This window comes from Pelodiscus sinensis, chromosome 5 (genome assembly GCF_052426305.1).
Source record: "Pelodiscus sinensis isolate ZL-2025 chromosome 5, ASM5242630v1, whole genome shotgun sequence".
In the NCBI taxonomy this organism is placed as follows: Eukaryota; Metazoa; Chordata; order Testudines; family Trionychidae; genus Pelodiscus; species Pelodiscus sinensis.
Genome location: NC_143056.1, coordinates 133,967,571 through 133,985,124, shown reverse-complemented (window position 1 = coordinate 133,985,124; position 17,554 = coordinate 133,967,571). Strand labels below are relative to the sequence as shown.

At 62.5% G+C, this 17,554-nt stretch overlaps 1 protein-coding gene and 1 long non-coding RNA gene across 3 annotated transcripts; both read right to left on the bottom strand.

Annotated features, from left to right (window-relative positions):
- Nucleotides 1–1,791: 1,791 nt before the first annotated feature.
- On the bottom strand, nt 1,792–8,161 carry LOC142829291 (uncharacterized). The gene is made up of 3 exons (XR_012903728.2): nt 7,857–8,161; nt 2,172–2,251; nt 1,792–2,093 (listed from the first exon to the last, which is right to left on the bottom strand). It is a non-coding gene; the product is annotated as an uncharacterized LOC142829291 (long non-coding RNA).
- A 2,117-nt stretch (nt 8,162–10,278) lies between these two features.
- On the bottom strand, nt 10,279–17,261 carry LOC102459672 (perforin-1-like). 2 transcript variants are annotated; one of them, XM_075928672.2, is made up of 3 exons: nt 16,891–17,261; nt 14,754–15,359; nt 10,279–11,418 (listed from the first exon to the last, which is right to left on the bottom strand). In XM_075928672.2, the coding sequence occupies exons 1-3, from the start codon at nt 16,941–16,943 to the stop codon at nt 10,296–10,298; spliced, it is 1,782 nt and encodes a 593-aa protein (XP_075784787.2). In that variant the 5' UTR covers nt 16,944–17,261; the 3' UTR covers nt 10,279–10,295. The 2 variants fall into 2 exon arrangements, with proteins under 2 accessions (XP_075784787.2, XP_075784788.2); XM_075928673.2 differs by having other exon boundaries at nt 14,754–15,317.
- Nucleotides 17,262–17,554: the final 293 nt, after the last annotated feature.

Here is a 17,554-nt window from a genome sequence, read left to right as displayed (position 1 = left end):
CGCTCTGTTCCCCCCACCAGCGCCCTGTGTGCCCCCTCCCTGCAGCCCCTTCCCCCTCCTCATCATGCCAGGGGCTCTGTGCACCCCCCACTCCCTTCCCCCATGCTAGGGGCTCTGTGTGTCCCCCATGTCCCTATGCCTGGGCTCTGGGAGCCCTTCGTTGCCCCCCGTTTCCTGACTTTCCTTCCTACCGCATTGCTCGGTGGTTACAAGTATCAGAGCGGCCAGATTGGGCCAGACCAAAGTCCACGCACCCGGTGTCCTGCCTGCCGACGGGTGCCCCAGGGCATGAGCGGAACAGGGAATCAGCCAGTGATCCCTCCCCACTCCCAGCTCCTGGCAAACAGGCGGGGGACACCGTCCCGCCCAGCCTGGCTCACACCCACTGCTGGACCGTTGTTCTTTGAGCCCTGTTACAATCGGCATCCCCGGCCCGGAGCTAACCCTGGGTTGAGGGCATGGACATTTGCATGCCTTAGGGACACTGGGCAGGAGTGGCTGGGCCCTTCTGCAATGCTGCCAGGGGTTAACCTGCCCCCCTCCCTGGATCAGGGAGCAGACTGGTTCCAGGGGGTAGGAAATGGGGCCTCTCCCCTCTTGGGGGCACCAGCTACTGTCTTAAACCAGCAACCACGTGCCATTCCCCACCCCAGGGCTGTGAGATGCAGCTGCTTCTGGGGTGGAGCAGAGGGACCTGTCAGCCTGTGGGCATTTCCTACCCATTTCAAAGCCAGAAGCAGCAAGGGGCGTTCCTTGGGGCCCGGCTCTTCGTGGCCACGGGAGTCACGTGCTGACGGGAAGAACCAGGGGAGAGGCAGCGCCGGGCCGGGGCCAGAAGCCCCCACAGCAGAGCGCCCTGCACAGCTCCCAGCCCGGCCGGGGACAGCGTGAGAGGCGAGAGGCAGGGAGCTGAGCCCGGTGCTGAGGGACACGACCGTCTGATTCACACTGGTACCCAAACTGAAACTCACAGGCTGGGGGAGGGGCGCCAGGTCTGAGTGTGGGCGGGGCTCAGGCTGTCAGGGGGTGCTGGCTCTGGGGTGGGGCAGAGGGTGGGGCGCAGAGCTGTGAGGGGCGCTCCGGGGCCAGGCTGCTCTGGCCATGACGGGGGGACACGGTCCGGGTCCAGGCGCACTGCCTGAGGCAGGGCGACGTCTCCCTTGTGTCGTGAGGGTTGAGCCGGGCCGAGCTCCGGGAGATGCTGCCCGTCCCGTCTCCCAGGAGACACCACCCGGGGAACATGCACCCAAGGTTAGAAAAGGCGCGGCAGGGACACGCCGCAGCCACTGGAGACACGCAGCCCGGCCCTGCCCCGAGCAGCCGCAGCGAGACCGAGCCAAGAGGTCTCCGCGCGGGGCCGGTTGGTTTGGTCGGACGCGTTCCTGGCAGCACCATCAGCACAAGCTGGAATTGCCGATTAACCTTCGGTTCCTGCAAGCGCCCCCTAGAGGAGCCTCCTGTGAAGCTGCCGTGGGGCACTATGTGGGGGGAAATTGGGAGGGATCTACCCTGGCTCCTCCCCAGCACACGATGATCCCTAGATGCCCAATACCCTCAATGAGGCACGAATTCCCCCACCCAAATGAGAGGCATCAGAAAGGGTTGCAGGAACACAGGAAGTGACACCAAATGAGACAGGAAGTGGGAATGGACTCCCCTGGCATGGAGAGAAAAAATGGCAAGAGGTGCACAGGAAGTGGCACCAAGTGAGACAGGAAGTGGGCACAGCTAGTAGGGCACCGATGCTGTCAGAGCCGATTTGTCCGAGACAGGAAGGTGATGCCAGAGGGGAGGGGCAGCAGACGAAAAAGACGTTGACGTCGCCATAACAGGAAGGAGAAGCTGAGAGTGAAAGGCGGGGCTCACAGGAAGCTGATTTTTCCAAAACAGGAAGTAGCTATTGCAGGAAGGGTGGCAAGGCAGGAAGTGGATCCCAGTGGGAAGAGGCAGGACCATGGAAGTGCTGGAAACAGGAAGTTGTGCGGGGGCAGGAAAGCGATGCAGAAGTGGCGTTTGGCGCCAGCTGGAGGATCTTGCTGTGCCTGGTTTCGAACTTGTTCAGTGCCTGCTTGGTCTTACGTGTCCTGCATTATCTGTGGAAGAAGGGACGGGGGTCAACATCCCAGCCTGGCCTGCCCTTGCCCCCCGTATCAGCTCTCCCTGACACTCACGATCGAGACGGACACCTCCGTTAACCCGCTTTCCAGCAACTGCTCCAGCTCCTCGTCCGACACCACTTCGCCGCCAACAGCTGGGAGAGCAAGGGAGTGGGTCAGCCCCCTTCTCTACCCACTAGGCCCTACTGCCCTACCACAGCCGAGGGTGGAACCCAGCATGCAGCACTGTTTCCTAGTGGCCTTGGCGACAGCAAGAAACGCGGCCTGACTGGTATTTGGGTATAAAAACAAAGCACTAAATATCCTGCGGTACAAGAGGTTTGATTCCCCTGTGATTGGCGCACGTGTCTTGCTGTGTGCACAGATTGCTCCCAGCTGCCCCTCCCCAGAGCTGGCTGCATCTCAGGGCTCCATGGCACTCCTGGGTCGTTCAGCACGGAAGTGACCTGAATGGGTCTCCTGTTAGTCCTGCTGTAGTGCAGTGTCCACCAGCAGGGGGCAGCGCGTCTCCATGTATCCCCACCCCCCAGCTGCGCCTTTCACATCAGTTCCTTCCAGATGTGCCCACGTCTGACTTAGTGCTCTCTGAGCGGGAGGGTGTGTACCTATCTCCTCCCAAAGCCAGGCAGGGAACCAAGAGGCCAGGCCCCCTTGATCTGACCACTAGCCCTCACTCTCCTCCCAGAGCTGGGGCGAGAGCTCGGGTGAGCCAGGCCTGGGGTGCTCAGATTCCTGGCTAGCACAGGGCCAAAAAAACCCCTCCCACCAAAAATGCAGTCTGAGAAGGACTGAGTATAGGGAAGAACCTGGGGTGGGGGTGCATCTCTAGCTTGGGGGGTGGGCTCTGCAATGGGGCAGGGCATTGCGGTGCGGCAGGAGGCTCGGGGTGTGGGCTCTGGGTGGGGGGTTGGGGGCAGCAGGGGGGGTGCGGGGCTGGGTTGGAGGGTGGGGTGCAGGTGGGAGTGAGAGCTCTGGGTGGGGGTTTGGGGGCAGGAGGGGGCTCGGGGCTGGGTCAGAGGGTGGGGTGCAGGTGGGAGTGAGAGCTCTGGGTGGGGGGTTGGGGGCAGGAGGGGGCTCGGGGCTGGGTCGGAGGGTGGGGTGCAGGTGGGAGTGAGAGCTCTGGGTGGGGGGTTGGGGGCAGGAGGGGGCTCGGGGCTGGGTCGGAGGGTGGGGTGCAGGTGGGAGTGAGAGCTCTGGGTGGGGGTTTGGGGGCAGGAGGGGGCTCGGGGCTGGGTCAGAGGGTGGGGTGCAGGTGGGAGTGAGAGCTCTGGGTGGAGGTTTGGGGGCAGGAGGGGGCTCAGGGCTGGGTCGGAGGGTGGGGTGCAGGTGGGAGTGAGAGCTCTGGGTGGGGGTTTGGGGGCAGGAGGGGGCTCGGGGCTGGGTCGGAGGGTAGGGGTGCAGGTGGGAGTGAGAGCTCTGGGTGGGGGTTTGGGGGCAGGAGGGGGCTCAGGGCTGGGTCGGAGGGTGGGGTGCAGGTGGGAGTGAGAGCTCTGGGTGGGGGTTTGGGGGCAGGAGGGGGCTCGGGGCTGGGTCGGAGGGTAATGGTGCAGGAGCTAGGTGGGGTGTAGGGGGTAGGGGATTGAGGTACAGGATGGGGTGGGCGCTTGCTTTGGGCGGTTCCTGGTTGGCAGTGCACTGGGGCGCAGTGAGGCGTACGTGCCTACAGGAGGCGTTGCCTCCACGGCTCTCATTGGTCCCAGTAACTGACCAATGGGAGCTGCAGAGCCGGAGATTCCCAGACACCCCTTCCCTGGGGGCATGTGGGCCAGCCGGTGCTCGCGGCTCCAGCCCTGGCGGACCGGTATCACCGAGGCCCGGGCTGTAGCCCCCGATGTCCCTACGTTAGCCCATGGCTGGGGGCTACCCTGGCACACCCATTGAATGTGGCTCAGAGCGCCGTGCGGCGGGGGAAAGGCTGATATTCTGGAGTGTCGCAGGGGGCTTTGACCAGAGATGCTGCAGCGTCTGCTCCATTAACCTTTGGACCCTCTGGCTGTGTCCACACAACGGACACAGCACTTGTCTTCCCCCGGGGTAGAAGCAGGACCGGCCTTCCCATGCGGTGAACTGAGCCAGCCGCCTCCGGTGCCAGACTGTGGGGGATGCCCCAAGGCCCCAGAGAATTGAGATCTTTCCAAGTTTGGGCCCAAGTGACGAGGTCTGGGGGCGACATGACGTTGTGGGCCGGCCTGGGTAGGAGTTTTACGCTCACGAGTTTTTCTGATCACAGTGGGGCTGGTCCCACCTCTCACCCCTGCTCCTAGATTGAGGAGGCTGGAGATGGCTCTTACCAGGGGGTCTGCCTCCTACTCCAGCCCTGTTTTGGGCATGTGTGTTTGCAAGCCCGTAGGACCGGCCGGGGTTCCTTGTCCCAAACAGCCGCTCCAACAGGGCCAGAGCCAATGGCTCACCATAGCTCCTGTCTTGTGAAACCCAGCCGTTTCTCAATGCTCCCCGGGGCTTTTCTGAGCGCACGCCCATTCGCCGGACACCCTCAACTTGCAAAGGGCGCGGCCACGCCTCCGAGCAGCAGTCGAGGGTCGTGATGCAACGTCAGCTCCCTCGGCTGCGGAGCCGAGGTGGAAACAGCCGAATTGGGCGCTGGCTACACAGGCGGTGGAAGGAAGAGCGCGGCTCCTCCGGCCTCCCTTCCTCCTCGGGAAATGAGGTTCCAGGAGTGGGGGTAGGAAGACCTCCAGTTCGACCTGATTCTGCAATAACAGCGGGCTGTGTCGCGGCGCTCTTTGGCATTTCAGAATTGCGCCAGGCACTCCAAAAGAACACTGCTGTGTAGACGTACCTCTAATGTTGCCCTGGCCCCCTGCGCCTCCTGCCCACTGCAAACAAGTGATCGCGGCCGGTGGGAGGCGTGGGGCGGGGCAGGGAGGGGGCTGGTCAGCAGGGCCCACAGGCGGGCAGGGACACTGGGGGGCAAGGGAGGGGCGGATGCTGGGGGCGGTGCTCTGGGTGCGCCTGTATCTAGGGCTGAATTCCTCCAGCCGCTGAGTTTTGAGTTCTCTCCTCTTTCGAGTGTGTTTGTCTTGGTGGGCCTGGGGGAGGCAGGATCAGCTCCGCCCTCGGTCCCTTTCCCCGCCAGGGGACGGCAGATTCCGGCTAGAATCCCACCTCAGTCTGTCAGACACAGGGGCGAGGGGGGATCCTTATCAAAACACAAGGAAAAGCCCCCCCCTGCCCCAAACTGGTGCAGAGAAGGGCCGCTGGAGGGGGAAAGCCCCATGTCCCAGTCTCTGCTCCTCTGAGCCTGCCCTGTGCCCTAGCACCGGAGTGGAGAGGGCCCCTGGGGGGGGTGAAGAAATTCCAGGGGGGGCGCGAGGCGACCCAGCCCCCCCCCCCAAATCAAGTTTTGAGGCCCCAGTCAATTTCCTCCTTTTTTTTTCCTCAACAAGTTTTGCTATTTTGGAGTGTGTGTGTGGGGGGGGGGTGATGCTAAAAAGTTTGGGAAGCCTCTGAAGGGGAAAATGGGAGGCGATGGGAAAACAGGGTTCCTGGGTTCCATCCTGGGCTCTGGGAAGGGAGTGCGACCTAGGAGCTAGTGTTGGGGGATGGGACTGCTCATCATGCCCTAGGCCTGCCGGCCGTGTGCCTCGGTTTCCCCACCCGTAAAACAATCCAGCTGAGGGTCATTTCTCTGCGCATAGGGCTCGGTCCCGCCCTGCGGTGACTCTGCCCGCAAAGCTGCACTGACCGCCACGCTCTCGCTTCTCACGCTGTCCCTGGGCGGCCGGGAGCTGCGCGCCGCGCTCTGCTGCGGGGGCTTCTGGCCACATCCGGGCGCTGCCTCTGCTCCGGCGCGTACCGGCAGCAGCGCCTCACTCATGTGGCCACACAGAATCAGGCCCCAGAACCCACATCATCCTGCATCAGCAGCCCAGCCCCAGCCCCACAAGTAGCTGGGGGCTTTGATGTGGCCTGTGAGGTCCCCTTTGAAATAGGTGGGAAACAACCACACTCTGATAGGTCCCCTCGGCTCCACCCCAGATGCAGCTGCAGCTCACACACCCCCGTGACAGGAAGAAAGACAGGAGAAGGGGGAGGCACACAGAGCCCCTAGCCTGGGGGAGCCCCTGCTTACGGGGGTCCCACAGAGCCCCTGGCATGGGGGGAGGGGAAATGGGGGCATGCAGAGGTCATGGCATGGGGGAAGAAGGTGGGACTGCAGGGAGGGGGCACACAGGGTGCTGGTGGGGGTACAGCGAGCTCAGCCCACACAGCCCCAGGGTATGATCCCCCCGGTTAACGTTTTACAATCACAAAGTCTGGTTGGGGAAATCACAGGCACCAGGGGGCGCCAGAGCAGCAGTGGGGCTGAGGAGGGCAGGGGCAGGCGTTTCCGAGGGCAAGCTCCAGGGGGTGCCACATGCAGGCGGGGGTCTCCTTTTTGTTTCTGAGAGGGGCAGGGTGTGGGGTTTGGAGGCTGGTGTTATTTGGAGGTGGCTTCAGCACCGAGCAGGGGGTGGCCTGGCAATCAGGGAGGAAGGGGGGAGGCTCGGCGGGGTCTGGGTGACTGGTGCCTGCCTCCGACCTGCGCGCCTGTTTCAGATCCCGGCTCTGGGAGGGGAGTGGGGGCTAGTGGTTAGAGCAGAAGGGGCTGGGAGCCAGAACTCCTGGGCTCTCTCTCCAGCTCTGGCCGGGGAATAGGGCCGGGTGTTTAGAGCAGAGGGGCTGGGAACCTGAGTGGGGGGGGGGGGGGGGGGGTGAGTCTAGGGCTGGGAGAGGCAACCCCAGACCTGCCTCTTCCTCCAGAGACCCTGCCCCCTTCGGGAGCCAACCCCTCCCCACCACAGGGGCAGGAGGGGAAACACAAGGCCTGGTGAAGTGAGAACGGTGAGCCCGTCAGAGGCCGTCAGCTCACCCAGCAGCGCCCGGCAGGCCTGGGCAGCTGCCCCAGCCCCCCGCAGTGACGCCTGGCTCAGGCAGCGGGTGCCGGGCACGGCCGGGAAGGGCTGATTGCGGCTGAGTGGTGCCTGCTCGGGTCAGGGGCCGGGAGAAGCGGGATATGAGTGGGCGTCTCCCAGGCCTCCTGTCACCTTGTTCTTCCATGGCCCCCAAAACACGCCCCCACCCACCCAGCACTCAGGACGGACGGCCGTTACCCGGCCCGGGGCGGACGGCCGTTACCCGGCCCCGGACGGACGGCCGTTACCCGGCCCAGGACGGAGGGCCGTTACCCGGCCCAGGACGGACGGCTGTTACCCGGCCCAGGACGGACGGCTGTTACCCGGCCCCGGACGGACGGCTGTTACCCGGCCCAGGACGGACGGCTGTTACCCGGCCCAGGACGGACGGCTGTTACCCGGCCCAGGACGGAGGGCTGTTACCCGGCCCAGGACGGACGGCCGTTACCCGGCTCAGGACGGACGGCTGTTACCCGGCTCAGGACGGACGGCCGTTACCCGGCTCAGGACGGACGGCTGTTACCCGGCCCAGGACGGACGGCTGTTACCCGGCCCAGGACGGACGGCTGTTACCCGGCCCAGGACGGACGGCTGTTACCCGGCCCAGGACGGACGGCCGTTACCCGGCCCAGGACGGACGGCTGTTACCCGGCCCAGGACGGACGGCTGTTACCCGGCCCAGGACGGACGGCTGTTACCCGGCCCAGGACGGACGGCTGTTACCCGGCCCAGGACGGACGGCTGTTACCCGGCCCAGGACGGACGGCTGTTACCCGGCCCAGGACGGACGGCTGTTACCCGGCCCAGGACGGACAGCTGTTACCTGGCTCCGGTGCCTGCCCATGTGCTACCCACAGCCCAACCGTGGTGCCTAACCCATAGGAGGCCTGAGGCCGGAGCCGGAGCAGCCTCCAGGTTAACGCAGCCCTGGCGAGGGGCGGCTGGGAGCCAGGACTCCTGGCGGGGCCGTCCCTACGGAGGCGCAAAACGCCGCCGCGCAGGGCGCCAGATCTCACGGTGCTCGAGGCAGCTGCGTGCTCCGGTAGCCAGCCCCACCCCTCGGCTGCCCCCCGCCCTCCTGCGGGTGCTTCCTGCTGCTCCTCCCGGCCGTCAGCTCAGCCAGCCTCCCTGCCCCCACAGATTCTACCCCACGGCCCTGGAGTGCAGCCCCTGCAGAGGAGCTGTCCCACTCGCGGGTGGGGGCGGCAGGTCCCTGGCTCCAGGGTTTTATCCAAAGCACAGGGCGTGGTGGGCAGGGGGCAGGGGGCAGGGGGCGTTGCCCTAGACCGGGCAGGGAGTTCCACCCCAGCCTTGGGCAGACACCTGAGTGTGACCCCAAAGGATGTGACCACAGGCTAGGCCCTCACCCATCCCCATTGCCTCCTTCCCCCAATCCCTGCCCCACCTCTTCCGGCCCCTGCTCCGCCCCCACCCATCCCCATTGCTCCCTTCCCCCAATCCCTGCCCCACCTCTTCCGGCCCCTGCTCCGCCCTCACCCATCCCCATTGCCCCCTTCCCTCAATCCCTGCCCCACCTCTTCTGGCCCCCTGCCCCTCCGCCCCCACCCATCCCCATTGCCCCCTTCCCCCAATCCCTGCCACACCTCTTCCGGCCTCTGCTCTGCCCCCCCACCCATCCCCATTGCCCCCTTCCCCCAATCCCTGCCACACCTCTTCTGGCCCCTGCTCCGCCCTCACCCATCCCCATTGCTCCCTTCCCCCAATCCCTGCCCCACCTCTTCCGGCCTCTGCTCCGCCCCCACCCATCCCCATCCCTGCCCCCTCCTCCCCCCACCCATCCCCATTGCTCCCTTCCCCCAATCCCTGCCCCACCTCTTCTGGCCCCTGCTCCGCCCTCACCCATCCCCATTGCTCCCTTCCCCCAATCCCTGCCCCACCTCTTCCGGCCCCTGCTCCGCCCCCACCCATCCCCATTGCCCCCTTCCCCCAATCCCTGCCCCACCTCTTCCGGCCTCTGCTCCGCCCCCACCCATCCCCATTGCCCCCTTCCCCCAATCCCTGCCCCACCTCTTCCGGCCTCTGCTCCGCCCCCACCCATCCCCATTGCCCCCTTCCCCCAATCCCTGCCCCACCTCTTCCGGCCTCTGCTCCGCCCCCACCCATCCCCATTGCCCCCTTCCCCCAATCCCTGCCCCACCTCTTCCGGCCTCTGCTCCGCCCCCACCCATCCCCATTGCTCCCTTCCCCCAATCCCTGCCCCACCTCTTCCGGCCTCTGCTCCGCCCTCACCCATCCCCATTGCCCCCTTCCCCCAATCCCTGCCCCACCTCTTCCGGCCCCTGCTCCGCCCTCACCCATCCCCATTGCCCCCTTCCCCCAATCCCTGCCCCACCTCTTCCGGCCCCTGCTCCGCCCCCACCCATCCCCATTGCCCCCTTCCCCCAATCCCTGCCCCACCTCTTCCGGCCCCGGCTCCGCCCCCACCCAGCCTGCATTGCCCCCTTCCCCAAGCCTCCACCCCACCCCCCCCCTTCTGTCCCTGCCCCACCTCTCCCTACCCCTGCCTTTCCCACCCACATTCTCTTCCCTCCCCCAACTCCCCTCCCCTTTCTGGTTTCTGCCCCCTGCCCGGGGATGCTGGGAGCCATTGGGGCAGGCTGAGGCCAAGTCACTTGCTGCTGCCAGTGCCAGGCCCCTGCAAACTCTGGACCCCCCCCCCCCAAGTGTACATCCTGGGGCGGTTGCCTTGGGCTGCAGCGTGCACAGGGCGGCCCTGTCTGGCCCCGCTTTGAGCAGCGCCAAACACCACAGAGACCCGGTGCCCATGGCAACGTCATCGGGCCCCGCTGTGGGTGAGGGAGATCAGAAAATGAGTGACACCCGGCAATTCCCACCCCAAGGGGAGGGGCCGGCGGCCATGGGGAGGGGGACTATCTAGAGGAGGGGCTCAGGGCAGGGCGTGGGGCAGGAACCCTGGGAACCGAGACAAGGGGGCAGGGAGAGTGGAGCCCGCCTAAGTGCATTCCAGGATCTGGGGCGGGCGGGGGGGGGGGGGAGAACAGGGCAGGATCCTGCCCTCTGCCCCCACGTCAGTGCCTGGATCCGGGGGGCTGGACCTTGCCCTCCATGTGGGATCTGGGCTCAGGCAGGAAATTTTCCTTGGGGCAGAGTGGGGGTGGGAAGAAACGGGGGAGGTACTTGGGGCAGAAGGAGGCGATCGGGGGTCAGGAGGCTGGAGGGGGACAGAGGGGGGATGTGCACAGTGAGACACCAGGGTGGCCGAGTCAGCTCTGCAGTTCCTTTATTGGCTGGGAAGCTGCCCCCGTCTGTTGCCTCCTTGGCCCTGGGAGGCGTAGTCCCAGCAGTGGGGCCCGCGGAGGCTGGGGCCACACACCAGGCTGTAGCGGAAGTCCAGCCGGCCGTGGTTCAGGTAGCAGACCCGGCGCTGGTCCTCCCCGGAGCGCAGCGGCTCGTCGCAGCTCCCCAGCAGGTCGTCGTCGTACTTGTGGTCCTCGTCCCAGACCTGGATGCGGAGCTGGCTGGTCTCCACCACCCGCACGGGCCCCAGGTTCAGGTGGACGCCCCAGACGGGGCTGTCGGTGTTCCACACGGTTTCGGTCCGCACCTCCCGGTCCTGGAAGAAGACCTTGACGTAGGCGTCCGTGCGGCTGGTGATGTCCCCCCACAGATTGGTGGCCCGCTCCACCGTCACCGTCAGCTTCCCCTGGCCCCGTTGCTTTGAGCAGCACATGGTGTTGGTGGAGCTGTCCTCGGGGCAGACGCAGGAGCAGGGGTCGTGGGCGCTGCGCTGGGTCCCCGGAGGGCAGCTCTGGGTGCAATTCCTCCACAGGGCCCTCTCGGTGATGTACTCGCTCACCGCCTGCCCCAGAGCCTCCCGCTTGGGGTCGTCCTGGTCTAACAACATGTGGATGGGGTGCAGGGAGTAGGACACCAGGTCGGGGCTTTCTTTGAGGCTCTCCATCCATGACGAGAAGGCCTCTGCGTCCTGCCCCTCGGAGAAGAGCAGGTCGGCGTGGTTCTGGCCCCCCGTCACCTCGGTGTGGCGCTCGCTGTATGTCTCATGGAAGCTGTGCTTGAAGTTCTTCTTCTTCTGCTGCTCCTCGCACTGTTTGAAAGCCGCCTGGGCCTTGCCCTTCCCGCCCCCGATGCTGACAGAGGCCTCCACGCTCAGGCAGTCCTTGATCTCGTCCGCTGTCACCCCGTCCAGGGCCGCCTCGCAGACCCGCACGGCTGTCACGTCCCGGACCCGCCCTCCCAGCCTCAGCTGGGACAGGTAGTGAGTGCCGTAGGTGTCGATCAGCTGATGGTACTCAAGGCGTGAGCCGTGGGTGTAGTCCTCTGGGAGGTTCATCAAGGCCTGGGTGAATTCGCTGGTGAGTGGAGGATTCTGGGTAACGCGGAACCTGGGGGAAAGAAACATCCACCATGTGACGTGCCATACGATATCAGCGTTTTGTAGGGGGAGAGCTCAGTGTTATCCATCCACAGACTCTTAAGACCTGAAGGGGCCTTTCTGGGACATCTACTCTGACCCCCTGGATAACTCCGGCCTGAGAACAGCCCTGAATAAATTCCTGTTTAAACTAGGGCAGATCTTCTACAAAATAACATCCCATCTCAATTTAAAAACTGGCCATGATGGAGAATCGACTACACCCTACCGGTAGATCATTCCAGCGATCAATCCTGTTACGCTTACAAATTCACACCTTTTCCCCATCTACATATGCCTAGCTTCAGCTTTCAGCCTCGGATTCTGTCAGACCTTTGTCTGCTAGATTGAAAGCCCATAGCCCAAAGTTCGCTTCCCATGAAAATTTAGTCTTATACCTTTACTGCCTCACTTTTACCTCTTGCCCTCTTCAAGAAACTCAGTAAGTACATCATTCCATTCCTATCCATTCAAGTCCGTGAGGGAGTCCACACAGCCAGTCTTTTCCTTTTTCTTCTTGGGACCCTCCAAACCAGAATATGAGCTTTCCTGACTTGGCTCCTGCTGCTCATTGTATGGATAGGGGAAAGCGGTAGTTGTGGTATACCTTGACTTTAGTTAGACTTTTGATACTGTCTTACATCACCTCATCAACTAGGTAAATACAACTTAGATGGGGCTACTATAAGGTGGGTGCATAACTGGCTGGAGAACCGATCTCAAAGAGTAGTTATTAATGGTTCACAATCATGCTGGAAGGGCATAACAAGTGGGGTTCTGCAGGGGTCAGTTTTGGGACTGGTTCTGTTCAATATCTTCATTAGTGATTTAGATCACAGCATAAAGAGCACACTTATTAAATCTGCAGATGCTGCTAAGCTAGGAGGGGTTGCAAGTGCTTTGGAAGAGAGGAATATACTTTAAACTGATCTGGACAAGCTGGAGAAATGGTCTGAGGTAAATAGGATGAAATTCAATAAGTACTGGAAATGTAAAGTGCTCCACACAGGAAGGACCAATCCGTGTCACACATACAGACTGGGAAGCGACGGTCTAGGAAGGAGTACGGCAGAAAGGGATCTAGGAGCCAGAGAGGACCACAAGTCAGAAGTGTGAGACTGTTGCAAAAAAAGGAAACATGGCTCTAGAATGATGTAAGACTCAAAAAGTCATTCTTCCGCTCTACTCTGTGTAGATTAGGCAACAAATGGAGTATGGTGACCAGTTGAGGGAGCCGAATTTCAGGAAAGACGTGGACCAATTGCAAAAAATCCGGAAAAGAGCAACACAAATGTCCAATGGTTAGAAAACATGATGTAGGCAGGAAGATTGAAAAACGTGGGCGTGTTTAGTCTGGAAAAGAGAAGACTGAGAGGGGACATGACAGTGGTTTTCAAGTATCTAAAACGGTGTTAGAAGGAGGGGGGAGAAGAATTGTTCTCTTTGGCCTCTGAGGACAGGACAAGAAGCAATGGGCTTAAACTGCAGCAAGGGAGGTTTAGGTTGGACATTAGGAAAAAGTTCCTAACTGTCAGGGTGGTCAAACACTGGAATAAATTGCCCAGGGGGGTTGTGGAATCTCCATCCCTGGAGACATTTAAGAGCAGGTTGGACAGACATCTGTCAGGGATGGTCTAGACAGTGCTGGGTCCTGCCGGGAGGGCAGAGGACTGGACTTGATGACCCTCGAGGTCCCTTCCAGTCCTACAGTTCTAGGATGATTGGACCATCACACTGATGTCTCCCATAGGTGGCTTTTGCTTCACTGCGGGATGGCTCCCCCCAAGCCCTCCTCTTACAAGACTTATCACCTTAGAGGAGAGATTCCAGATGGCTCAACTAACCTTACAGCCATCAACCCTCAGACTAGATACTGTCACTGGCCATAAAACAGCCCCTGCAGCGTGTAACATTGAGAACATGAGGACGGCAGTTCTGGATGAGACCAACGGTCCGTCTAGCCCAGAACATTTACAACGCTGAAGGGAATGCAACATTGGAAACTCTAGCCATCACCCCCATCCCCAGCCTTCACCGGCACTCAACCCCTGGCCTTGCCCCTTACCTCCAGCCTTCACCGGCACCCAACCACCGGCCTTCCCCCTCACCTCCAGCCTTTACCGGCACCCAACCACCGGCCTTGCCCCTCACCTCCAGCCTTCACCGGCACCCAACCACCGGCCTTCCCCCTCACCTCCAGCCTTCACCGGCACCCAACTCCCGGCCTTCCCCCTCACCTCCAGCCTTCACCGGCACCCAACCACCGGCCTTCCCCCTCACCTCCAGCCTTCACCGGCACCCAACTCCTAGCCTTCCCCCTCACCTCCAGCCTTCACCGGCACCCAACTCCTAGCCTTCCCCCTCACCTCCCGCCTTCACCGGCACCCAACTCCCGGCCTTCCCCCTCACCTCCAGCCTTCACTGGCACCCAACTCCTGGCCTTCCCCCTCACCTCCAGCCTTCACCGGCACCCAACCCCCTGCACCCAACCCCCGACCTCCCCCTCACCTCCAGCCTTCACCGGCACCCAACCCCTGGCCTTGCCCCTCACCTCCAGCCTTCACCGGCACCCAACAACCGGCCTTCCCCCTCACCTCCAGCCTTCACCTGCACCCAACCCCCGGCCTTGCCCCTCACCTCCAGCCTTCACCGGCACCCAACCCCCGGCCTTGCCCCTCACCTCCAGCCTTCACCGGTACCCAACCCCCGGCCTTGCCCCTCACCTCCAGCCTTCACCGGTACCCAACCCCCGACCTCCCCCTCACCTCCAGCCTTCACCGGCACCCAACCCCCGACCTCCCCCTCACCTCCAGCCTTCACCGGCACCCAACCCCTGGCCTTGCCCCTCACCTCCAGCCTTCACCGGTACCCAACCCCCGACCTCCCCCTCACCTCCAGCCTTCACCGGCACCCAACCCCCAGCCTTGCCCCTCACCTCCAGCCTTCACCTGCACCCAACCCCCGGCCTTGCCCCTCACCTCCAGCCTTCACCGGCACCCAACCCCCGACCTCCCCCTCACCTCCAGCCTTCACCGGCACCCAACCCCCGGCCTTGCCCCTCACCTCCGGCCTTCACCGGCACCCAACCCCCAGCCTCCTTCTTACTCCCAGCCTTCACCGGCACCTACCCCCCGACCTCCCTCTCACCCCCAGCCTTCTCTGGCACCCAACCCCTGGCCTTCCCCCTCACCTCCAGTCTTCACCAGCACCCAACCACCGGCCTTCCTCTTCACCCTTAGCCTTGACCGGCACTCAACCCATAGCCTCTAATCTCCACCCATCTCTAACCTCTGCCCCGGCCCTTACTGGTAGTACTTGCAGGACACCTCGTGGCTGGTGAAGCTGTACTTGTCCTGCTGGGACTTGTCTGTGCTGAACTCGGCCAGCTTGGAGTGCGACCCGGCCAGCTCCACCTGCGCGTGGGTGCTGGGCTTCATCTTCACCTCCAGCCCCATCTTCCAGTCGTTCTTCACCCTGGCGCTTGCCGCACGGACCACCCCCAGAGCCGACTCCTTCACGGCACTGGAGAGCTTCCTGCGGCAGGAGACCTTCACCCTCCAGTCCACTGCCGCCAGCGGCAGCCGCTGTGGCTTCCTGTCCAGCAGGGAGTTCTGGCACAGGGTGCAGGTCCCATCCTTGCGCCTCCAGGGACTGGTGTCCACCAAATAGGCCCCTTTTCTTTCCAGCGTGGTCACGTCAATGCCCTCCCCTGCCAGGTTGTGCCCGGGCACAAAGGCCGTGTGCTTCTTGCACTCCTCGGCGGTGGCTGTGTGGCAATGAGTGGAGACCCCAGGGAGGAGGAGGAGGAGGAGAGGGAAGACGGAACAGGGTCTGGGCATGACCAGGAGGGATGTCAGTTTCTGGACCACCCTGGAGATGGAATCACAGAGAGAGCCCGCATTAAGAACAAGCCTGTGGGAAGAAGTTCCACAGATTAACATGCTGTTAATGTTACATGCAGCCTGGGCGCCTCTAAACGGGGCCCAAACACCAGTGCAATGGGGAGTCCATACTGAATGTGTTTGTGTTGTTGTGCATGGTGGGTAGCTCACATCCTTGGGCCCAGCTAATTTGGTATCCTGCTCCCTCCCTGCCAACCCAGATCAGACCCATGGGCCCATCCAGCTCGGCATCCTGCCCTCACCCCACAACCCCAGATCACACCGGGGAGGGCTCCTCTAGGCAGGAATCCTGCCCCTCTGGGCTGCCCCACATCAGATGCACAGACCCAGCTTTCTGGCCCTCCACATACTCTGTGCCAGGGACAGGACGTTGAAGGTGTGAAAACCTCTCAGGCACAGGATGTCTCAGAACACGAACAGAAACACAGAGAGATGCTGCCGTGGGGCGGAGGTGGGATGTCACTTAGGGGGTGTGTGTTTCCATTTGTCACACACGGGCATGGGCTCTGACTCATGGAAAGGAAAGAGCGAGAAATGACAGAGCAATCGCAACACACAGCCCCTGCTAGCCAGACCTGGACTCCCCACAACCAGCTACGCCAGTTCCCCTAAACCCCAGCCCTCAGCCCCCTCCTGATGCAGAACTGCCCCCCTCCCGCCCCAGCTCTGCTGGCGCCCACCAATTATGGAGTGATAAACAGAGTCAGATACGATGTTTGAGAGAGAGAGAGAGAGAGAATGTGTGAGTGTGTGGGGATGGAGATAGATAGATAGATAGATAGATAGATAGATAGATAGATAGATAGATAGATAGATAGATAGATAGATAGATAGATAGATAGATAGATAGATAGATAGATGGGGTGGGTGAGGATAGATAGATAGATGGGGTGGGTGGGGATGGATAGGTAGATAGAGGGGGTGGATGGGGATAGGTAGATAGATGGGGTGCATGGGGATGGATAGGTAGATAGAGGGGGTGGGTGGGGATAGGTAGATAGATGGGGTGGGTGGGGATAGACAGATAGATGGAGTGCATGGGGATGGATAGGTAGATAGAGGGGGTGGATGGGGATAGGTAGATAGATGGGGTGCGTGGGGATGGATAGGTAGATAGAGGGGGTGGGTGGGGATAGGTAGATAGATGGGGTGGGTGGGGATAGACAGATAGATGGAGTGCATGGGGATGGATAGGTAGATAGAGGGGGTGAATGGGGATAGGTAGATAGATGGGGTGCGTGGGGATGGATAGGTAGATAGAGGGGGTGGGTGGGGATGGATAGGTAGATAGAGGGGGTGCGTGGGGATGGATAGGTAGATAGAGGGGGTGGGTGGGGATGGATAGGTAGATAGAGCGAGAGAGGATAGATGATAGATGGGGAAGCCAGGAGACCTGGGTTCTCTGCTTCGGGGGGAGAGGGGTCTTTTCGGTCAGGGCCGGGGTCGGGAGGGACAATCGGGAAGCAGGACTCGTGGGTTCTGTCCCAGCTCCAGGAGGAGCCTGGGAGCCCAGAGATCCCCCCCCCCCCCCCCCCACTGACCTGCTGGTGGTGACCGTCCCGGGCTGCCAGAGCTGAAGAGAAGGAGCAGGCATGCACAGAGGGGCAGCCCTCACTCGCGCGGCAGTTCTGGGGTTCCCCCACTGACATCACAGGCACGCTCTTCCTGTTCCGGGCCCTGCCGGTGCAGCGGAGGGCGGGAGGGAAGCCTGTGGTCGGAGCCGCTCTTCCTGCCGCCAGCAGCTCACACGTGCGGTTCGAGCCCTGCCGGGGGCTGTAGCCAGGCAGGAGGAGCCCCGGGTGCAGGGCCAGCCCACAACATTTTGGCACCGGAGATGGGGAGCTCAAATGACGCCCCCCTACCCCCTCACTTGGGCCAACACTTGGAAAGGTCTCGATTCTGCCTCCTTCCTGTTCTACCGTCTCGTGGCACCGCTCTGCTACCTACATCTGCACCAGCGGCAGACACAATTTCCTACACTCTGGGTGCTAGTGACACCCCCCCACAATCTGGCACCTGAGGCGGCCACCTCAGTTCACCTCATGGGAAGGCTGGCTCTGTTCGGGTGCCAGGCATGGGAGGGGGCTCTGGGAATCCTGCCCCCCCCCTCCAGCTGGACCATATTTCCCAACCTCTTTGCTCCCAGCTTGGGCTGTGGGATGGCACCCGGTGTGTGCCACTCTGGGCCACTCGGCTCCCGGGCTC